General features: G+C 37.2%; 1 protein-coding gene across 3 annotated transcripts in view; it reads right to left on the reverse strand.

Moving 5' to 3' along the window:
* The window catches only part of LOC142057408 (sodium channel protein type 1 subunit alpha), a 97,110-nt gene that overhangs the window by 53,847 nt on the left and 19,584 nt on the right, over window positions 1–23,679 (reverse strand). The window contains exons 2-7 of one of the 3 annotated variants that reach the window (XM_075093354.1): window positions 18,364–18,682; window positions 11,098–11,216; window positions 6,378–6,467; window positions 5,428–5,556; window positions 4,628–4,719; window positions 3,442–3,714 (exon numbers count right to left, since the gene is read on the reverse strand). In XM_075093354.1, the coding sequence (XP_074949455.1) occupies window positions 3,442–3,714; window positions 4,628–4,719; window positions 5,428–5,556; window positions 6,378–6,467; window positions 11,098–11,216; window positions 18,364–18,630 (970 nt within the window). In that variant the 5' untranslated portion in view covers window positions 18,631–18,682. Of the gene's footprint in view, window positions 1–3,441; window positions 3,715–4,627; window positions 4,720–4,817; window positions 4,910–5,427; window positions 5,557–6,377; window positions 6,468–11,097; window positions 11,217–18,363; window positions 18,683–23,679 lie in introns of those variants that run through there. The other 2 variants (XM_075093352.1, XM_075093353.1) reach the window with 2 other exon arrangements.

Below are 23,679 nucleotides of genomic sequence, written 5' to 3' on the forward strand. Positions count from 1 at the left end.
AAGAAAAAAAAAAAAAAAAGGTACTTGAATCATTAATGCCAGCAGTGCTTACATAAAGTTTCTCTAAATGAGCTCAGTGGCAAAAATAGGGCTTCCATGCCTTTTTTGCATAGTAAACACAACTATTGGCATAAAAACTTTTTTAATTCCTACAAAAGACAGTGCCATTGCAGTGCTCTGAGCTCCAGGTAAGTCCCTTCTTATTGCCTTTTTGACACAGCTGGTTTAAGAACCATTTCTGTATCCTGTCTTCCTACCTGGAAGAAGAGACCAGGAAGCTGTGAGAAGATAATTTTTCTGTTTGAAACTGCCGGTAAGCAAGGACGAGCTTATTAACTTCATAATAAGATTCATAATTTCATCATAAATGTCATAATACATAAAAAAATACTGTGTAAATATACCAAAGGGTGAAGTAGCCATTCAAAAAAGTAGTTTCTGTTACTGCTCCAGTTCAGCTTTGTTTTTCAAGGAGCTTCAAGTCTTCTTTAAATCAAATGAAATCACAGTTTGAGTTCATAGAGTCTTGCTTAAAAAGATAGAAAATTAAGTCTGACCTTGAAGTCCAGGTCTTCGTTAGGAGATTTTGCTTAGACTATGTTATACCCAGTGTTATGGGATCTTCGTGAATTCATATGTTCAAGTAAAATGACTTTCACAAAAGATTGCATCTTGATTTATGAAACTCAGATGGAAATCCATCAGTCATTGATCAGCTGTGTGATCACAGTTAGAAGCTGTCTTACTTCTATTTGGAATTTGTCTGGCTTTAACTTGCAGCTATTGAACCTTTTATATCTTTGCCTGCTAGATCAAAGATATGCCTATGATGAAATTTCTGTTCCCCATGAGGTTTTTCTCAACTGTGATCAAATCACCCCTTAAACCTTCTCTTTGATATGCTAAGTAGGCTGAGCTCCTGGTCTATCTTGGTATAAAGCATGTTTTCCAACCCTTTAATCATTCTGCTCTTTTTGGAACATCCTCCAATTTTTCAACATTCTATCTAAATTGAACTTTATATAGTATTCCAGTAGCAACTGCAGTAATGCTAAATACAGGGGTAATACTGCCTTCCTGGTCAATAATTTATTTATGTGAACAGGATACTATTCAGCTTTTTGTCTGCAGAGTTTTACCCTTAAATTGTCAGAGTCCTGGCTGCTCCACAGTGCCTTAGGTGCCTTGGCCTCTCTAGTGCTAAGGGCTCTCCAATTGCATTTCCATATCCTGCTTTTCAGTTGCAGCTCTGCACTCTTTCATGTAAGCTGCTGTGGAAGAGTTTTCTAGAGCTTTTGTAGCACTATTTTTATTTTGCTCTCATGCTGTTTTTCATGATGCTGTTATTCTCATGACATTACACTTGCAAACACATTATTGTTGCAGCAGGAACTCATAGGAAGCAATTGTCTCCGGTGTGAAATTCTCCCCTCCCTCCCTCTCCTCTCCCCCTCTCCCCCTCTCCCCCTCTCCCCCTCTCCCCCTCCCCTCTCCCCTCTCCTCTCCTTTCCTTCCTGGTAGCTTTTGGTTTATATTAGTTAAATCTAATAACATGCATGTACGAGCTTAAAAACCAAGGAGCCATGCAGCACCTGCCCTGACCGAAATGCAGTCCAATTAGTGCTAATAGCACTGTAAGCAGGAAAAACCTGTAGGGAATTTGAGGAGATGCTAATGAAAAATACATGGTTGCTATGGGAAAAGTATTATGGAGTGATCACTGCTGCACTGGAAAGGATACCCAGGGGAGGAGACTCACCTGGGGACCCCACCACTTCTCTTTGCAGCTGTCTACAGTGGTCAGTTTTCCCTTTCCCCTTCCCTTCTTTCTCTGTCTCTCCTTTAGTTCTTATTTCTCTCCAGAATTAACTTTTGCTGTTAGAGATGATGTATGCCATCAGCTACAGTCTTTATGCATGTGAACCTGTCTCAACATGAATTGTGCAGCACTGATTTTTAAGATAGGGAACTTAGGTTTGTAGCCTCACATTTAACTGTACTGAAATGCATTTTTTGATCTATTTGCCAGACTACTCTGTATCAGCAAAACCAGTTGGAAAATCATGCTTTGGGAGATCAAAATGGAAATGTGCATCAAAACAACTTCTGAAAAGGTTTGTCTGAGGTTGCTGCTATTCAAGCTTTAACTAATCTAGAGGATGGAAGAACACTTATCAAATATGCAAATGATACTAATCTGATAAGGGTGGTGGTGAGTCTGAGGAAACAATTACACTTTAAAAGATCCAGGACAGTTGGAGAGGTGGTCTGAAAAAACAGGGTGCTGTTCAGGCTGGAACAATGAACTGTGCAAATACAAAGTGGGAACTCAATGAGGTAAAAGTCTGAAAGATTCAGGAGGAAGATAGGCCACAAGGTGAACAGGAGTTAATGATGTTACAGCTGCAAACAGCAGGAAGTCCTAGTCTAAGATATACAAAACAGAAATATAAGTTACTATGCTACTGTATAATCCTTCTTCTCTACTTAGTATGCCTCATGTGGAGGAGAAAGGCTTAGATGTGGGTACTGCACAAGGCTGCTTATGAACAAGAAAAGATCCAGATGAGATCTAGAAAATAAATTGTAGGAGAAAAATGTTAATGATCTGGCTTGCTTAGTGTACAGAAAGAAGACTGAAAGACGAGAGAACAGGGCATGGCAACATAAGAATAGTCTTCACTGAAAGGGTTGTCAGGCATTGGAACAGGCTGCTCAGGGAGGTGGTGGAGTCTCCATCCCTGGAGGTATTTAGAAGAAGGGTAGACATGGTGCTTGAGGATATGGTTTAGTGGTGGACTTGGCAGTGATAGGTTAGCGGTTGGACTCGATGATCTTAGAGGTCTTTTCCAACCTTAACAATTGTATGATTCTATACTTCAGAGGCAGTGATTAATGATGGGGAATAATTCAGTTTTGATGCCTGTGCTGAAGTTGATAAGAAAAATGAGCTTAATTTGCAGAAGGAAATTTTATCAGACCTTAAAAAAACCCCTTTCTAATAATAAGGACAGTTAAGCACAAGAATGGATAGATGGTGAAAATACTGAGTACTCCATCTCTGGCATCCTCGCTGAATGTCTGAAGTCTCTGACATCTGTCAGAAATGACATAGGAGCCTGTTGCTGACCTTGCTTTGGATTATGGGAATGGAAAATGTTTAAGACAATTAAGTAATTTTAAGAACTCCTTTGGACGCCTTTCCATCTCAGGGGAGATGTGGATTTGGCAGAGGGAGCTGAGAAAAAGAGCTGTATCGAGAAGAGAGACCATGTTCCTTTTTCCTTCTTCCATGCTGGCCTTTGGAGCAGATCTATGAGAGAGAAAAAAATATTTCTCCTGCTCCATCTTAACTAAATGTATCATCCTTTCCCTTCCTTATTTCTAAGAACTGGGTCATCCACAAATCACTTCAATAAGAATTACGCTGACAACACTTACTTTCATCTTCAATGTACCCCTTCCAGTCAAATGGAGTCACTGTTGAGTTAACCAATGTACCATTTTCACCTATGGTGCTGTTTAGCTGGGAAGTAATATTTGTTTCCAGAGTAAAATTTTCTGGAGGCCACTGCAGGCATTTATTCCTCAAGTTGCCCATGAACAGCTGCAGCCCTATTAGTGCAAATACACTCAGACAAAACACAGTCAGGATCATAACATCCGAGAGCTTCTTCACAGACTGAATTAGGGCTCCCACGATAGTCTTCAAGCCTGTAAATGCAAAAGAATCTTTATTCTGAGGTTCAAAACTGTTTTAAAGCATAAAAATGACAGTGTCTCCCACTAAAGTTATAGATTTCATGCAGAAGCCCAAATAAATGATTGTAATGTCTGTGAAATAACCTTTTTGTGAAGAGCTTTTTCACTTGTGAAAATGAATAAATAGCTGAAACTTATGTTCGTTTGAAACTGTGAATGGAATGAGTTGCATATATTTCAAAACACTTGTTTTAATGCTAAAACAAGTGACTTTTTAAATTCATGCTGTACATGAATCTCACATAAAAGTCTTCTTTCTTTTTATTTATCAATACCTCTTGCCCCAAACCTTTGCTACTATCAGTTTTATAACATACTAGATTTAGAAGACAGTAAAAAGCCTGTTCAACAATATATAGGATTAAAATTTAATGCTATAAAACTGGAGATGGTTTGGAAAATTGTAGGATTTTAAGATAATAAATATCCCATGCAGTGCCCATGCTATTCTCTGTTATATTATTCCTTCATTTTCTTACTAAGTCAAAACTAAAACCAGTTCTATTTTCTAGACACAAATATTCACAACAAATACCACATAACATCATGTAGGTAAGATACACATGGGTAAGACAACTTCAGGGTTACTGATATTCGTTGAATGTGGAGAAGAAAGCTTGACATCATACGATGCAAACCACACACGCTGTGTACTGCAATGTCTCATGCAAGAATCTGTTAAACTCAAAGGCTGATTTCAAAAGGAAAGAGCTCATGTCAAAAAGCAATGAATCAGAGATTTCAATGAATTCTATTATCTTCTGATTCCTGCTTTTTTGTGGAAAGAAATAAGACTTATGTTTAAAAAATATGAATTCTGTTTCAGTGAATTAAAGTCAGCCTCAGTGTTTAACCTAGCTCTCACCTGGAATGACTGATATTGTTTTCAAAGCTCGGAGAACTCTGAATGTTCTCAACGCTGAGACATTGCCCAGGTCCACAAACTCTGTCACATATCTGTAATAGGGGAGTTCACACACAAACACAATGACAGGATAAAAAGGAACAGTTGGGAGGTACAAGGGGCCTAACACCTTACACCAGTTACTTCTTACCTGGAATTACAGAAATAGTTTTCAAAGCTCTCAATACTCTGAAAGTTCGAAGAGCTGAAACATTGCCTAGGTTTACAAATTCTGTTACATACCTGTAGGATTAAATCACAGTTATTCAGAATTTAGGCAAAGTTTATGCTACTTACTTGGGTCTTTCATCAAGACCGCTTTGGCGTTTTTAACAAAAAATTAAATAGCAACAGTCAGAGGTTTACCTTTCACTGCAGTTTGCCTTGCATTAATATGCTTTCAGAGCCTTCAGTTAAATTAAATGTCTCTGAAGTGAATCGCAGTGATTTAACTTTGAAAGCCTAAAATTTAGCTAGACTAAATTGGTAAGCTTGGAGAGTGAAGTCAAAGGGATGCTCCTTTTCTGCTCAGAGGAAAAAATGCAGGACATGAAATTAGCCTCTCTAATACTAGCTGTACTAATGGCTTCTGCAGTATTTATGTTTACATCAAAATATGCATATTAGAATGTGAAAATTGTTTTAGACAAAAGTAAATCCATGTAAGAATTTCCATTTAATGAAATTGATTTGTATCGATACTAATTTCATGCCCTTTTTGCCCTTCACTTTCAAAGAAAAAGCAAAAAACAAAAACTTACGCAAAAGTAATGACAGTGAAATCAAGCCAGTTCCATGGATCTCGAAGAAAAGTAAAATCTTCTAAACAAAAGCCCCTTGCAATGATTTTTATGAGTGACTCGAATGTATAAATTCCCGTGAACGTGTACCTGGAAAATATAGGAAAATTTAATCAAAATAAATAGCAACATTTTACAGCAGTATTCTGATAAAAACCTGCTGACCAAATGGAAGAGGTTTTTCTTTCTAAACAGGAAAAGAAACACAGCAAATAAGCAATTTCTTCTGAAATGCATTATATTCGTCATATATGCTTGTATATTTGCATGCATTAGTTGAGACATGCTGTTGAAGCGCAGCAGTCCTGATCTTGTACACAAATCAAAATTAAAAAATCAATCCATCAAATAAATTACTTATATTAAAAATTTATTCTTGACAGTAAGTTAAAAAGTTTACAGCACCAGATCCATTATGGTTAACCAAGAAAGTCATAAGCCTAAGTTACTGGATACTGTCTGAATCACTAATATCTAAAACATGTAATATTAACTCTAAAAAGGGAAGAATGCAAGCATACTGTGAATTCTCACTTTAGGAATACTTTTCCTTATATGCTGTCCCTAACTGGCATGTACAAATAGATGGCCATGGTTCTTGTACTAATGCAGTGCCATAAAGGAAGGGTAGAAACATTGGCTAGATGCTAAACCATGAAGATGAGTGAAAACTATGAAAACTAGTGGAATCTCAGTTGAATACTATCTGTAAACAACTTTCATCTTTTTTCTACACAATCGTTCTACTAGAAGGAGATTTAAGTAATTATTCATCATTTCTACGTAGTTTAGAGAGGAAATAGTAGTAGTGGCTCATGATAGCTCCTGCCAGCACACATGACTGCAGTTACAGGCATGCTGAGTCCTAGAGGAACAGTCAAAGATACCTTGAAATAACATATGCAACTTACTCTACATTCTTTGTCCAGTCTGGAGGGTTACTCATGGTCATAAATACACAGTTCGTCAAAATAGTGCACATGATAAGCATGCTGAATAATGTAGATATAGTTAAGGAAAACACAATAGTAATTCATACAATGTCACATCACCCATATATCTTAAGTACAGTAAAATATTGCCACTTACACAAATCTTTTAGACTTTGGAAAACACTGCACATGTATTTTGCTTAACCTGGTGGTTTTCACTTTAGTAAATTAAACTTTAATATTAGTCTTGATTTGTTGATGTTCTGATGTTGATTTGTTGATGCCCTCATGCTTTGTTTTCAGCTGGTACTGAGGCGAAGGAGATGGCTCTCACACACCTGGGAGGTAACATGTGCTGAGTAACAGCCAAAACCGAAACGACTTGCAGGTTTTACTTAAATACCTGACACAGTTGAATAAGCGTTAGTCTTTAATTTCTACAGTTTTGGTACTAAGCTCAACAGCTGGCATATGCAAGGTTAAAATTTTTATCCTATTTACCATGCGTGAGAGCTGTAGAGGAAGCACACACCACCTCAGCACCCAGCATAGCCGGTCTGTCAGAAACACAGAACAAAATTCAGAACACTGTTTGTAATTGCTGAAGTGACTGTGTTCCATGTTTCCCTATCACAACCATAGCAGTGCATGCATCAGTCAGTGAAACAGACATCCACAGATTGCTCACAGATTAAGATGAATAATTTTCCAATATTATATTTGGGCTCTCTCAAAATGTGTCAGCAGCAAAAGAAGCATCTCTTGTTCTACCAATGCTATAATTTGAAAATGGTTAAATAGTACCTTGTGGTCAACTGCTTCATTACACCCATGCCATGTTCTTGGTTTACAAGATCACTAGCTCTACAAACAGTGCGGTCCTTCCCTTTTTGTGGCAATCAAGCTAACTCGATTATTCAAACATTTGGAAATACTGGAGCAATCAAACTAGACCAAAACCTGACTCAAAATGGCCACATGATGGCACCAAAAAATAAGAACTGCTACACCTTTATGCCAAGCGGTTAACTCAGCTCATTTTTTCTCTAGTCATCTCTCTAAATGATGTGTTCCTTAAAAATAGTTGCATCAACAAAACTGGCAAAGAAGCTAGCTCAAACTGAAGCGAGCCATTTACAAATAAACTTGTATATAAAACCCCAGGATTTCAATGTTTTTTAATTTTTTTTTTTAACTCAAGTTGTTAGCATTTTGTTGTTTGGGTATATATTTATGCCATGAACAAAACCAAAATCAAACAAACCCAAAAAACATCCCTTCACTCTAGGTGAAGGAGGAATAGGAGAAATAACAAGTAACATCTCAGCCTAAACTTTGCAGAAAATTGGTGCAAACATTAAGGTCATTGCTGAACAATTAACACTTGAGCATATTAAAAATAGAGCACAGCGATTATTGGGATATCTCTCAGTAAGTGACTTAACTAATTTTGAAGATCATGCTGTCATACAAGTTCTATACAGTTAAAATCATTGTTCAGTGGCTTAGAATAAATGATTAGAATGCCTTACAATGCTTATCCTCGCAGTCTACAGACAGCTACAGAGTCTGATTTAACATAATTAGGAAATTCCTTTAAATAAAGATAATCCATTTTGGTGGTTGAAAAACTTGGAGAGGCCTGGCTGCAGCTTCAGTAGCCTCATAAAACAGTTAAAGAAGTGGAATGTCCTCTTAGGAGAGCTGAGGTTTTATCCCCATGCAGGGTATTATGTATTTAGTTATGTATCATTTGTAACAAAGGCCACAGGTAGCTCCTTGCACATTGCTTACTCTGTACATAACTTATCACATCTGTGAGCTGCATGGCCAAAGTGCTGTTCACTCTCAAAGGCAGCAGATGCTCAATAAGGGCTAACATACTTTGAAATCTAAACTCTGGCCATGCTTTCCCTTAAGGGAATCTCAAACATAACTGACACATTCGATGTCTGTGCCTCTCTTCCTTCTCCTCCCACATTTTGAATATTTGATTTACAACCTCAACACTCCCTTAATTTACTATTTTATGTTCTATAATAATTCAACTATACACAAAGGTAAACAATTCTGATATATGATGACTTCTTCATGGAAACATGTTGTCTTTTTTATGCTCTTCCCATATAGGCAAGCAATAGGGTTAGAGGCACTATGCAGCCTTAAGCTAATCAATTACTGGAGCAGCTGAAGTATCTTACCACCTGTGTGGACTTGGTGGAAGGTGAAGGCTGGCAAAAACAAACATTACCAACTGGTTTCACAGATACCTGCCGACAGTCAGGCCACGCTGAGCAGCACTGTAATTTCAGCTTCCAAAGGCTAGCACAGGGGTACTTAACAGGTACCACATTTTCTCTAGAGCAACTCCCTGTCCCTTTCTAACACTCCGTGCACTCTGTAGCTCCAGCCACTCCCACCTTCTTTTTTTTTTTTTTTGTCTGCTTAAAGTCCCACCTATTCATATACTTTCATCCCTTCCTATTAATTGTCAAAGTCTCCCGTCACTCTTGTGTTGCCTCCTCAGTTCCATACTCTACCTTAACCTGCATCAGGCAGGTCAAAGGAGTGGGGGGGGAAGGCAGAATAACAGGAGGTGAGTCAGCCGAGCATGAGAGAGGAATTCATGCTGTTACCAGTCCCTGTATCTGATATTACAATAGGTACTGGCAGTGAGGAAGAATAATTGCAGGGAAAGTATCTGAGAACTGAGAAGACCACACTCTGTTTCTCTGCAGGGCTAGCAACATCTGACCACGTGTCTGGGCACATGTGATCAGAGTGCCCTGTACAGAGGTTCAGAGAATTTGGAGGGCATACAGATGAAGGTTTTCCAATCAGTGTGCCAGTTTTATTGTTCTCGACACACATCATTCACACTGAAAGTGAAAAGCACAAATGCCAAACACATGAGGGCAGTAGAGCTTATTGATAAAAGTCAGAAGATCTTTTTAAAAGTAATAAGCAACATTATCCCCTAATCTTTTTCTTACAGGTGGCTAACCTTGTACTAGTAGCTGAAATGTAAACTGCATTATGGAACATATTACATGGTTCTTAGTTAAACACATTCATATTTGTTTGTTACACTGAACTAAAAAAAAAAAAAAGGCAGAATCTATGCATCTATTCTTAAGTTTAAAATAAAAAAATAAAAATCCCTACATCTATATCTAAGGTAAAAATAACCCATCCCACAGTTGGCTGGTCGGAAAAGAAATCAGTCCATATAGCCAAAAGAAACCTCCCCCTATGATAGAGCTAAATTATATGATCATACAATCAATTAATAGATAGAAGAAAAAATATTGGTACTGTATATTGTTTATTAGAATTGCTTTTGTTCTGACTGCCATCAAGACCAGCTGAATACTCTTTGAACACAATTAGGAGGAACTTAAAACCAAAACCAAACTCAGTAATCAGTATGCCAGTAAAAAACATTACTCACAACTAGCACAGATGCAGGGTTAGAAGGTATTGTAAATAAGAGTCTATAGCTTGGGTGGACGGCCATTCATTAGAGGCTCCAATCTGACGGTATTTGGCTGTGTTTTCTCATCACCACCACTGTATCTGTAGATATCTGTCAGGTCCCTTAGCTACTGTCCCCAAACACTCCCTGACTCCTCTCCAGACACCTTCCTCCTCTTCTCTCACTGCTTTAATTTCCAGGGAGCTCAGAGTAAGAGGTCTGAGTCAGCAGCAATCAGCCTTGTTTCTTCCATTTTCCAAAGACCTAGAAGATTCTTCCAGCAGTCTCTAATAATAAGGCTTCTGCCTTTGACTAACTGTTCAATGTTAAAAGTCTTACTGTCACGCTGAAGGTTTCATTTGGTGACTACTTTTCCCAGTGCTGGGGTTTTGCAAGAAAAGTGCACCAAAACCTCACCCACTAGAAATTCCTATCAACCTGTTATGAACATGAGCCACAAATCCCACATGTCAGTCTAAAACTTTATCTTGTGCACCACCCCATCAGTTATGGTCCCCCAGTCTGTCCACCATCTGCACATACAGATGCTTTGCAAACCGCCTGCAGGATTGCTGCCTATGCTTTCTGGCAATGTATTAAATTTGGCAGAGGCTTATGGTGGAACTGAGCAGGTTTGGGAATCTGAGATCCAGCATGCATGGACCAGGCTTCCAGACACACTGCTGTAAAAACTATAAAGCCCATCTTGAGGATGACCTCAGAAGGATCCCTAAAAGGCAATATAAATATACCCTTGAGCTAGCTGCTCCCGAGCAGTTGTGTATGTGCCTAATTGCTTGCAAAACTCAGAGCTCTCAGAATTTGTGATCACAAAGTGTATTTTTTTTTTTAAAAAAGATATAATTATTTTATGAATTGGCTTCATAGTACAAAAAAAACCCTGGGATGCAAAAATTTCAATTTAAAAATAAATCTGAAGAAACTTTTCTGAAAAATTGATCAAGATGGATTCTTAAATGCAGATGGATCCATCTGCAGGTTTGTACTGCAGAAGTATTGAAATTCAACAGAGTAGCTAAAAAGCATCTATATAATATACACACATTTTCTAATATTTATAACACCTTACCATAAGTCTTCCCCTGTAAAATAAAAATAAAGTTAATAGCCTATGAAAACCTTTATTTACAATTAAATAGGAAGAGTTACAAGTTTTCTTAATTTCAGTGTGTAACATCTTGACCCACTGTTGACAAAGGATATGAATGTACCAAAATTTTAATAGCTATTTTTCTAAGAGGATTGAAGGGAGTTAAAATGTACAGGGCCGAGGTGGCACTGAATCGGAAGATTGCCTTCCCTTTATTCAATACTATAAAGGTCTGAAAAAGAGAAAGAAAAAACATTTTGTAACAGTGCATTCACTGTAGATGCTCATTTTAAAACTGTTCCTAGTGAGCAGTCACCAGAATTGTAACATTTTAATAGCAAATACACAAAACCCATGACTCATTTTTGAAATAAAACTTATTTCCGGCACTTACCTGATGTACATGACATATGAAAATATGATTTTAAATATAGATCATTCAATTCATTAATGTTTTTATAATTATTCTTCATTAAATGACCTCACTATAGTAATATGGTACATTTACATGATGTGTTTCTTGTAAAAAGAAGTGCAGAAATGATTAACTAAAATTGTAATTTTATTTATGCTTTCCCATAGAAAACTCACTCTTCCTGTTTGAAATTCTGTAAGCAGGGAAACTGTACCTGTGGATGTTAATGATGTGTTAGTAAGAGAGATCCTTATAGAAACTGGTTTAATAAACTACCCATTTGTTCATAATTTTTATTCTAGTCTGTTTCTTGGTCTTTGTGCTAAGGGAGAGGGAAATAGCAGTAACACATATAGCCATGATTAGGTAGATCTCTGAGGCCTGTGGGAATCTGAGTACACCTTACCAGAGGAGAGCAAGAGATACATCCCAAATGACCTCCCTGCACAATTGTGGTTTGCAGGTGTGAAACTTTCCCAGAACATACACACTGGTTAAATTTAAATTTTAACAGTTAAAGAGCCTATCAAATTTAGAAAAGCTTAAAAGCATGCAAGCCTTACTTCAGACAGTTGTAGAAGACTCTGTAGGCTGAAAGCTTGTGTATTTTTCTCAAATAAATCCATAAGACAAATATAAATGGTATGAGAGCAAACCCTACAAACATTGCCTTGCCTCCACTGTAGGCTACCATGTCTGCAACAGCATTAATGCTGTGGCATGGGAAACACTATGGCATGGGAAATGTGGACTGTCAGGTTTCTTTGTGGCACTGAGCTGCTCAAGATCTGCAAGATCAATCAGAAAAGAATGGAAAACATTGCAGAAGAAAGGCACAGTAACTCAGCAGAAAGCTGCATACACTGGAAGGGATGATGCAAGGATTATAGCCTAAATTCAAACTGAATTAAAGGTATTGAAGAATCTGCCCAACAGAAATGTCAAAAATTGTTTTTTTTTCTTTGTTTGTTTTGTCAGAGTTGTATATTTCATAAATAAGCTATGGTAAATCCTCCTTGGTTTTCATTACGTTGCTGATGAATTGGGCTGTAAACTAGAATGTCAGTGGAAAGAAGTGTAGGAAAGGGTATGTTGGTCTTTTCTGGTGTCCGTGACATCAAGCATCGCTTCAAGACTGCAAGTGGACTACAAGACTATTTCTGGGAAGGCTGGCAGACAGAGAAAATATGCCAACAAGGTTCAAGAAGGACAACTCTTCAGTCTGCTTAGATTTTGGAAGCTTAGTATGTATGGAACATGAAGTATAGATACAAATGTCTGGGAGCACCCAGGAGGTGGAGAGATACGTGCAGATGAGGGTTTCCACCAGTCTGTGACAGATGCCAAGTACTGAAGGCAGAGGAGAAGGAGAGATTAAGCCCTGAGGAAAAGCTGTTCCAGTCCCAACTCACTTGCTGTCTTCTTCCCTGAGCTGTCTTTCTGTCATAGCTCTACACAGCACATCTTCCTAAACAAACCAAACCCCTTAAGAGTAAGGAACATTAATAGTGGGACTTCATATTGTCTTGAGAACAAACTTAGGATATGTAGGAATGGTATAAGATATGCATTTGATTTCCCTGCTTCTGCACAGAAATTGAGAAACTGCATATGAAACTGAGGACAGTGGGATAAAACCTGAGCTAATGTTTCCAAATTACCCTTCCAGATATGGATTACAGATAACAACCACCATCAAAGCATGACTGTAAATGACCTGACTTTAAATGAAGCTTTCATTTTAAATACTGAAGCAATCAAGTGGATGAATGATTTTTTTGGGCCCAATGTTTTAAAGGCTCACACCCCAAGGGGGAAGGTGAGTTTCCCATCCCAGGTCTGTCCCCAGCCTCCAGGACTCACAGCTCTGAAGCCTCCAGCTCGCCCTCTCAGCTTTTGTAGCTATGAGGTAGCTGACAAAATATATTAAAAATCACACTCCCTACTAACTTTATATCTAAGACTACACCACCTACGTTTAGTCAACCTACATTTTTTTTTTTTAAATCTTTGCACACAAGCATATTAAACATACATCTCTTTTCTAACATGCCTTATGGAAAATAACAGCATGCTGGCACAGTTCCAGTTTCAGTTGGAAGCTGCTGCTATTTTAGCTGTTCTACTTTCTGCTGCCCTGCATAAGCAGAACCAACAAGACATAAATTCCCTACCTCAGTTTTAATTTTTCGCTCAAAGTATATTTGTCACTTGAGCCTTCAGAATGACTTTGTTAGACCTCTGACTTCTAGCCTTAAACATAATCTAAAATTGTATCTTATCTCTGAAGAAGAATTTTCATAAAAAATGTACAGATAACAGCTGATATCCAATCCTGTGCAAGCTTCCCTCCCTGGTAAACCTGCTTTATCTCACTCCAGTCTCAACACAGATGCAAGCCAATGTGTAGTCAGTGTGGATGAACATGAAGTATTGTATCCAAAGCTGTCAGGACAAAGTAGGTATACACTGAGAAAAGCTAAATAAATTCTAAACAAATTGTAGGATTAATTTTCCTATATGAAGGATTACGTGTACTTTTCACGACTTAGGCTTTATGAAGTACTTTAATAAATTTACAAATGCAGGAAACCTGCTCACACTCAAAGTATTTAAATGCGAATATAAATTCAAAGAAATCCCTAAAGAGAAGTCCCTGATCTGCTGCTTTTGCATCTGTAACCTGGATCCCAGCTGTGTAACTTCTGTCGTCTTTCATATAAATCCAGAAACTGCATTCTTAGCAGGGCAAAGAAGGAGGAGTATTTTGAGAAGATGCAGCTAAGAGGAAAGAAGAGTCCACACTGAACAAAGGTACGGTCTCTGAGAACCTCTTGGGACACAGAGTTCCCAAAACCTTATTTCTCCTCTCCTTCCTCTCAGTTAGCTTTAAACGTAGTTTCTGGAAGGCTACATTTAGCAGCCTGACTGCTACTCCGTTGTATTTCCACTTCCTACAGTTAAATAAACACAATCTGAATCCTCACAGGACCTTTTGAAAGGCAAGAGGTGACATATTTTTGAGCTGTGTCCTTAGATTCTCAGGAAAAGCCCCAGGGGCAACTAGAACAAGAGACTTACGGCGTATTGGACACTGGCATTTCTTGGGTTTGCGGTTATCTTTTGAAACCATGGTTTCTAGCAAGACCTTAATTTTTTTATTTGCTAGAACTTTTATTTTAAAAATTTTTTTACTTACAACTATCAAAAACACCTAAAATCATGAGTGCATTCACCTTTTCTGATGTATCAAATTTAAGTAAAGAAATTTTACAGAATCTTTTTGTTTCTGCAACCCAAGACAAGTCTGGGAATCCCAGGAGCTAGTGGTTTGTTCAGATTAGGGACTAATATTACCAAGTGCCACGACAAAAGGAGGCACCTTTTCTGACAGACATTGTTCGACATCCTTCTGACAAGGCAGGGCATGGAGTGGCAATCAACAATGGTATATCTATATTATAGCAGGAGGAAAGTGAAGTAAGACCCATTTAATTCCACTTGTTCTTTCCCCCCTCTTTAATGTAGCAGCCTAGGTTCAAGAGAAAATATCCAGCCCTTAAAGATGAAACCAAGTGGACCAGATTTTGATGCATGATTGCATGTCAGGATTTTAGAGGGTTCCAGCTGGTCCTTTTTCTATAGACAGTGATGTGAACCTCCTTGATCCTTTGTGATGGCAGTTTGAGCATGAACAGGCAGTCACTATTATACTAAGAACACACAGATTTGCACTTACACAGAAGTGGAATGCAAAAAATTGGTAAAGTCCAAGTTCATTTTTACTCAGCTTTGGATTAAAAAAAAAAGAACATTGCAACCATTTAGGATGCTAAACTTCACAGTTCTAAAGACCAGCATTATTGACCACCACAGTCAGCAGCATTTCATTCTAATAAAATCATAAGAATATAAGAACAGGTATTATATTCTATTCTATTATAATAAAATATTTCTGTTCAAAAAATACAGTTGCTGGCATTCAGGCTGTGATACAGTGTAAATCAATACTGTCAGGTGTGTTAATTTGCTATGATGGGCTGTTCTTTGTCAAACAGTGGTTATCAATTTTTTCCTTTCCTTTCACACCAGCTCAACATGTTTATTTATTCCTGTTCTATTCTGTATTAAACTGTATCAAAATATGGCATTCACAAACCTATTGCTTAGGAAAAAAGTCCCAAAGATTAAATGTAAGACACTCTAGATAATGTTTCAACATTCAATGCATGCAAAAATACAGTGAGCTTGTTCAACCTTGCTACCAAAATAGGAAAAAAAACCCTCATCAAATGGGATGCAATACTTTCATATGAGGCAAATGATGGATGGTCTCTCTCATGACCCAAATTCAGAATAAAAAAGGTATTTCTAAAATTCTAGTACAGGTTTCCTGAATAAACACTGTGACCATGTTCATTAGTATAATTTGATCAGTGCTGTAGATAACCCCTTATATTCCCTATCTGAAAGTTTGGAAGCCAAACTGATATAGTTTCTGCTGATAAATCAGGTGTAGTTTATGCAGAGGTCTGAAGCAACAGTGGCATCTGCTAATCCATACACTTGTCCTAACCCTTTTTTGTAAATAAGTATTTTCCTTCATTCTAATGTTTTTCATTAGATCCATATCATATCAGATAGATGCTTCCCCAGGCAGAAAGATAAAATCATTGTGCAGCAGTTGTTAGACCCGGATAGGGTGTGCTGATTGACTTTTTGGCTTTATAAGGTGGAATTCAGATCAGAATAAAGAGAAAGCTAAAATGTTATATGATACAGAGGTAAATGCATTGAGCATTAAGAGTCCTTCACATCTTCCTGGGTATGTTTGCTTCTGCTTCAGGCTTTTCTCAAACTATTTCTCCTTCTGAGATTTGCAGGAGCATCAACTGCTACCAACACTCCCAAAGACAAGTGAAACAAGATACAAGTCTTTCCAGAATTCACATCCAGCTAGATAACAAAATTGAGGAATTAGGTATTTTAAAGTCAAATTACTAATGTAAAACTGAAATTTATGTTGTATTTCTATTAGGAAAGTCTATTTTCCTTCTACTGAAGGAAGAAAAAAACTGAGAGAATTGTAGTGGATGAGAAAGTTTTGTATTGTCTTTGACTGACAGGGCAGTTTCTATTCCTGTCCTGTAGAAGATTAAAGCACGTGCTTAGAGAGGATGTGTGGACTTCAGCACATAGAAGAGAATCCCAGTGGGTATGTGACTCAACCATTAAAGTTATTTAGTGTGCAAATAAAAAGAGTACAGAAACTTGTTGAATATGTTCAGCTGGTTTCACTCCATTTCTTGCAACTCTATAATTAGGCTTGGCTGACGTAGTAGTAGTTTTCAGCTCCATATGTGAAGGGACTGCAAAGGTCTTCCGTTCCTAAGGGCTCTAGAGGTGTACCTGTAGGTAATACCTAGCATGTATCTGTTTTCACTGTAAGATACACAAGATCAACTGATTTGACTATAAAGGCCCAGGGTGAGCCGTGGGCAGGTAGGGATATAATTACATATGAGTTTGTATAATAAACAGACAAAATTAGTACAGAACTCTACAAGGCCTGCTTTTATGGAAATGCATCTTTTTTCTTTGTAAAAGTAGGAGTGAGATTTAGAGATAAATCTTCATGCACCATAAATGGTAGACAAAGGCTCTTTCAGAAGCATCAAATAATAAAGATAAAAATATTGTTATTTCACATAGTCTTTCTCTCTTGTCAAAATAGGACTCATAAATTGCATGAAATTTAGCAAGCTAAAAGACACTTGGAACACAGTACTTCATGAAAATCAAAATAACTCCTGTCTTGATATTTATAGTTTTCATAGTCACAGTATCTAGTAATTAAAGTATCACTCAAGTATCACCCAAATGCCACATTTTATAGCTATCACTATAAACCGTGAACCTTTTCTGCTTTATACAGACTGTGCAACAGAATCATACTGAAAGTATTCCAGAGCTAGTTAGGGCCAGTTCCACAAGAAAATTTAAAATCAGGTTTACACGCTCTTTATGGTATTTTCTGCTTATCCATATGTTCCTCTATTGATTCCATAGATTTCCTAAGAATTTGCTATCAAAGCAGATTTATGGCAACAAAATGTGTTATGCATTTGTTCATGCTGTCCGTTTTAAGTCTGAAGAACCTTACAGGAAGTATGGTGTGTTGGTGTACTCAGTTTCAATATATCTTCACTTTCTTAAAGTTTGGAAATTATGTAATCTATTACATATACACATGTTTGTATAGGTATTATATATTGTTTATAATCAAAGACAACACACTATGTTTTAGCTTTGGTATAAATGTTCCTTTGATATAAATTCAATTATATCAAGGGAATAAATTTTGATGTAAATTAAAAGGATAAAAGGTTAGTAACCATTAATGATGATGGATTCTCTCCTGTGTCATAAAGGACAGTGGGAAAATTGCTGATGATTTGGAGCGCAGTGAATAGAAGCCAAGATTTTCACACTATTTATTTATACACTGCTACATCCATTGTACAACCATATTATACAATCAGTCATAATATTACATTTAATTAAAATTTGATTAATGTTAAAAATATATTTACCATGAAATTCCTCCTTATGTAAAGCAAGAAGACCAGAGTGCCAAAAGCACATGAGGGTAAATGTGTTCTAAAAACAAACATTAGCTAAATCAACTTTTTGTAACTAGAAGATATTAGATATTTATTTATTAACTTTCTGGAAGCTAGAATGTATATGTATTACTGGCATCAAGTATTTTCTGCTCTTGCTGTACACCTAGTCCCTTTAGCAATACTCAACTGTTTCTACATTATTAGAATGTCGTTTTCCTACATGGTTGTCAGTTAACAGACTGAAGTAGCAAGCTATATTGCCCGCTGCACAAAAATGAAATATACATGATAAAGCACTCCAAATACTGGCATATGAACAAAACTGATATTAGACTCACTTTTTTATTGATATAATATGGGTCCATGTCTTCCAAGGGCTCAGACACCATTCCTGGAGGTATGTCGCCATATATAAATGGAAGTGTTTTTCCTGCCTCCAAATCACTGTTTGGCTTTGGCCCATTTTCATCATCATTGTCTTTACGATCTTGTTTAGAATTCTTAGCTTTTTCTGCAGCAATGCGTTGTTCGATAGCTGCAAGAGACTCTCTAGTGAAGTATTGGAAGCTGTCTGGTCCTGGTGGTACAAGCACTGGTTGCTCCATCTTTTCATCCTGCACATTTTAATTACCATTTATTCTTCTGCATAGGAAAATACTAAAAGAAAGCAGAAAACAGAATTCAAACAACATGTTAAAATCACCCACTAAGAAGAATATAACATTTATTTTTAAATGCTTTTGTCTATGCTATGTTGGAATGTTCAAATATATAATATTGAAAATTATGTAAAGAAAAATAAAATAAGCAGTTTAGTTGGTGATTTGATGTCTGTAAGAGGCACTCACATAGTTCTTATGCTAGTTATATAAACCACAATAATTTCTCAACTCTAGGACTATAATGGTCTCTTACTCCAAATAAGCAAAAGCATGATACTTAAGAACAATCAGATACATTATTTTCTCATAACTCTAATTATCTTAAAATCACCTCACATTCCTCTGGAATCAATCAAGTTTGTATTGGTAACTATAAATAGCACAGTCCTTCAGACCTAATGTAGAAATTTCCACTGAGTTCAGCAAGGGTATCAGAAAACAAGCACTGTAGAATCAGAATTTCTGTTGAACAAATAAAAATCAACTCTGTATATTATGAGGTAGTAAAGTAGTGGTTCCAAGTAAGTTTTGGTATGGGTAGTTATTCTAGATAATAATAAGAACAATTGCCTATTTTTATTTCACTTTAACTGTTATATATTTGGTAGCCGTAACTAGATAATTCTGGAAGTATTCTAATATGCAATGTTATTTATATATTGCAACTGAGAAAATAAACCTGAGGGAAAAAAAAAAAAGAAGCCTCATTAAAACTGTGGATCTGGCATCTTTTATGCTTCTGAATAATTTTCTGATGACATCAGACATACAGATGAAATGTGTATTTGGCCACACAATGGAGCATATATCCCTCATGCCTGAATGTAAAGAGGGATTTGCAGTCACCACCCTTTGCTGGGGTCCCTGTGAAATGATCAGCCTTTCAGGAGTCTTAAGGATCAATGCAGGTCTGTACTCATTGAAATAATATAGAGATATGGAATGACAGTGAAGCAAGAATACGAAAGATGGTAGGGGGGAAACAAAACAAATGAAAAGTGACAAACGAAATCAGGAATTATGGCAAGACACTGAAAAAGATAAGGAAAATAGAGCAAGAGGAGACCATAAATTAACATAGAAAGAACTGGGGGAGAGAGTGAAGAATGTGAAAAGAAAAGAATAGGAAGACTGGAAATTAGCAGTATGAAAGTGCAGAGATGAAAACAAAGAAAAATAGAAAAGTAGTTGGAAGAACAGAATACTGATAAAGGAGTGGGAAGGGAAGAAAATATAGATAGGGTTAAACTCTCTATTAAGGAAAAGTCAATAAGGAGAATAAGAAATTAGATGAGAAATAAAGGGAGAAGAAAGAAAAACATAGCCGGGAAATGAAAGAGAATGTCACTAATATATATTAAGTAATAAGCCCCAAATCCTCTAGGTCATTAATGCCAGACTGAGCACAAACATCTTAATCACACATATATATTAAGCAGTGGTATATAGAGGATAAAATAAGAAAGAGGGGTGAAAGTACTGGATGTATAAAATCATCACCCACAATCAGAGGAATGGCTTCTAAAGAATCAAGGTGGCAGATTTGTCACTGTAAAAAATTAAAGGGAGCTAATCTTCTACCTACCAAAACACAAAGTATTGACCCATGCAGAATGTAGACTCATGTCAAAAATCAGTTCTCTAAAGCTTTCTCTTATTTCTAATCCTGAAAGTAATTGGAATCACCCTGTTCTCTCTCCATTAGGGGGAAAAAGGATACAAGAAATTGTACCTCAGCGAACAAGAATCTAAAATCTTCTCTTCATCTGTACAGAAAGCATCCTCCAATCATCCCCCCAGCTCACCATTTCGTGGTTCTGTTTACTTCTGGGAACTGACTCTTCAGTCTCTTAACTGCTGAGCAGTTATAAACTCGCAGTTTGTGCACTCTGACATCATTATTTCTTCATGTTCAATCAATCACACCTTGTGGATATTGGGAAAGAGGGGATAAAAAATACTAGCCACACCACTGTCCTTGCTCATCCCCAAATTGATCCCCATAAGTGGCACCATAATTTGAGAAACAGTTCTCATACTAAGCCACTATTCGAATATTATGGGAACCACAGCTGTAGGTGGATACTGCTTGCTCCGTCAGCTTCAGGGAGATGTAGAGACTCAAGAGACAGAGGCAGGCTCTCTTCTCTGATCAGCTTATTTGACAAAGGAAGGGATGAAGGTCTCATCTTGTCTCGTCTCTCTCTCCTCTTCCTCTTCTCTCTCTCAGCATAGGTATAAACCCCCATGGGCACCAGCAAAGGAAGCTACACAGCCATGTCTACCTTTCCCCCTCCTCCTCCCCATGAGACCCAGCAGGTTGGTTTTCCCCTTTGCCATTTTTCCTTTGAAAATTCTCTTCATTGTCCAAAAACCCCACTGTACAAGGCACTTGGTGTTCCCTGCCATGGTGGCGAGCGAGGGCACAGCAAGCCAAACAAGTCATGGCACTGTGGGAGGGAGGTGCTGGACAGTAGCAAGGGCAATCTCATGTTCTGAAGAGGAAGGAAATGGACAGGCAGCAAGCAGTCAGCAAAGACGAGTGCTGAAACCCTATGGTGCTCTGTCAGGATCATCTTTTAGTTCAACTGAGTGTCCTGAACTGTCATGCAGAAGGAGGTAAGCCTGCAGTATTTGCCTGCAGGTGCCCAGAAACAGGCTACTTCATAGCCATTAGTTACGTTGCAAAAACATTTTATTCAGCTACTGTGTTTACATACTGAGTTTAAAACCAGCAGATGCTGGGGGCTTTTCTAATAATATCTGTATTTTTTCTGTAGAATGGAATATTACATTATTTTTCTATATTTAATCCCAGAATGTTCTCAGATCTGTCAAATGTACATGGAGCTAGGCAGATATATACCTTTAGATGTACCTAAACACATGTAGGCTGTACTTGGTGAAATGTTTCAGGAGACTTTATGAAGATTAAATAGTTTTTATCCTCTAGAGAGGATGATATTCCAGATATATTTTCCTCTTCTTCATACATTTCCATGATTATCAGTCTTCAAACTGCAAATACAGGTCCTCCACAAATTTAAAAATCAATATTAAATACATCAAAATTGAATACACTCTTAATTCCAAGTCACTTTCAGCTGTCCTATCACAGTGGTTAACTGAAAGGTTTGCATTTCCTTTATAATAGTAATTTATTCTCACTTATCTGTGTAGGGGATGGATACAAATTGATAGCAGGCCATTTAACAGATATCCTTCTGATTTCTATCAAGTGATTTATTAAATATTAATTGAATAACTACAGATTGCTTACATGATCCAAATGGACTTCCTTCTTTCCTTTAGCATAGCACTGGTAATTCGACAGAGGAAAGAGTATAAGAATACACAAGATATAGATTTCTTACTAAGTTCTTTCCTACTCTCCTTCTGGAGTGAATGAGGTGGGTTTTTTCTCTTCATCTCCAATTGTGTTTGAGTGACTTTCTTATGAGCAGTGTATCAGTAGGCAAAACATTTCAGATTTTGGAAAATAAGGTAGTCAGAACACTTGCGAAGAGAATTATTCTGTTCTGAAATTTCCCAGGCAAAATATATTCATATTTACTTTGTAGTACACATTGTTGCAAACCAGAAAATACCAAAGCACGCTCAATATACTCTGTGTGCATGGAGGATCTGTGAACCACGTGCAGAATAAGTCTGAAGTTATTCAGCTGCATCTGTGTAATAGCACAATGCACGGTTGATCTGCCCATGCATATTCAGTCTAAGCATCCAGAACTACACTGGATTAGCTATGCACACACTGACCATCTGGGCAGTATACATGCAATTGGTTCAGCACTTCCCTTATGGATGTGATCTACTGTACTCCTTGCATAGTTGTAGATCTACACGTACTTAAAGAATAGCTCAAGCTGTCAAATATCCACAGAATTTTTGCAAATTTCTAGTCTTCAAATTTCACCTAAATAAATTTTCTAGGAAAAATAAATGGACACGTTGGCAAATATATGGAGAGATGGTGCCTTGTCTAGCAGTGATTCCAAGACAGTTGCACACTAGCCTTTGAAGAAGTCAATTAGATGATGCATAACTCTCTAAAAAAGAGATAGGTTTGAACAAGAAGATTATTTCTTAACCCGATAAGCATCTGGTTTACTGTTAGCTTTCATAGTCTCCATGTCTTCATAACAAATAGTGGCAAGATTTTGTGGACGTTTGGTCAGGAGGACCTCAGCATACATCTAGAACTACAGTACTGCAAATATCTAAACTTTAGCAAACTAATTTCTTTATATTATCCATACACTTATATCTAAAAGTGTAGCACACTTTGCTGTTTGATCTTCTGTGACAACACCCATGAATTAAAATATAGCTTCCATTTGCCACAGAATATAATGAATGTTGAGATGTTGAAGTTCCATTGGACTCTGTGTGCTAGAAATTTGATCGTAACAGACCACTTCCAGCAGTGTTTGTAGTACAATAGGTCTGGTTCAATTTTATACCTTCACCTACATAAACACCTATGTAAAGCCTTCCACAATCACCTTTACATCCAAATGCTGAAATCAAATGTGATCTCTAAGAACCAGCCTTTTTCTTGCCTCTCCCTCAATCCTTCAGGTGCCAAGCTTCTCAGCAATAAACTTTTAATATTAGCCAGCATTTAATTTTACTCAATTAGAATAGCAATATGATTAACTTAAAAAAGCTGTAGCTTCTCAGATTTACCATATAGCAATGTGCTATGTTTTCCAGAACATACTACATATATGTTGAGTTTCTTCTATGGTTAATGCTGCAGGTTCTGAGTGATGTGAACACATGTTTCTAATGTACAGTCACAGTGATTAGACCAGAATGTTATTTTTGCTCTTCTGTTGGCCTAGTCATGTCACACATAGATAAACACATGACATGCATGAAATAGAGAATATTCTCTAGAGACTAACTAAAGAATAATTTATGGTCTTTACTTTTGTAGGTAAAAATTTGCATACATTGGAAGTACTG

The sequence above is a fragment of the Phalacrocorax aristotelis genome, chromosome 5 (genome assembly GCF_949628215.1).
Source record: "Phalacrocorax aristotelis chromosome 5, bGulAri2.1, whole genome shotgun sequence".
NCBI classification, from domain to species: Eukaryota; Metazoa; Chordata; class Aves; order Suliformes; family Phalacrocoracidae; genus Phalacrocorax; species Phalacrocorax aristotelis.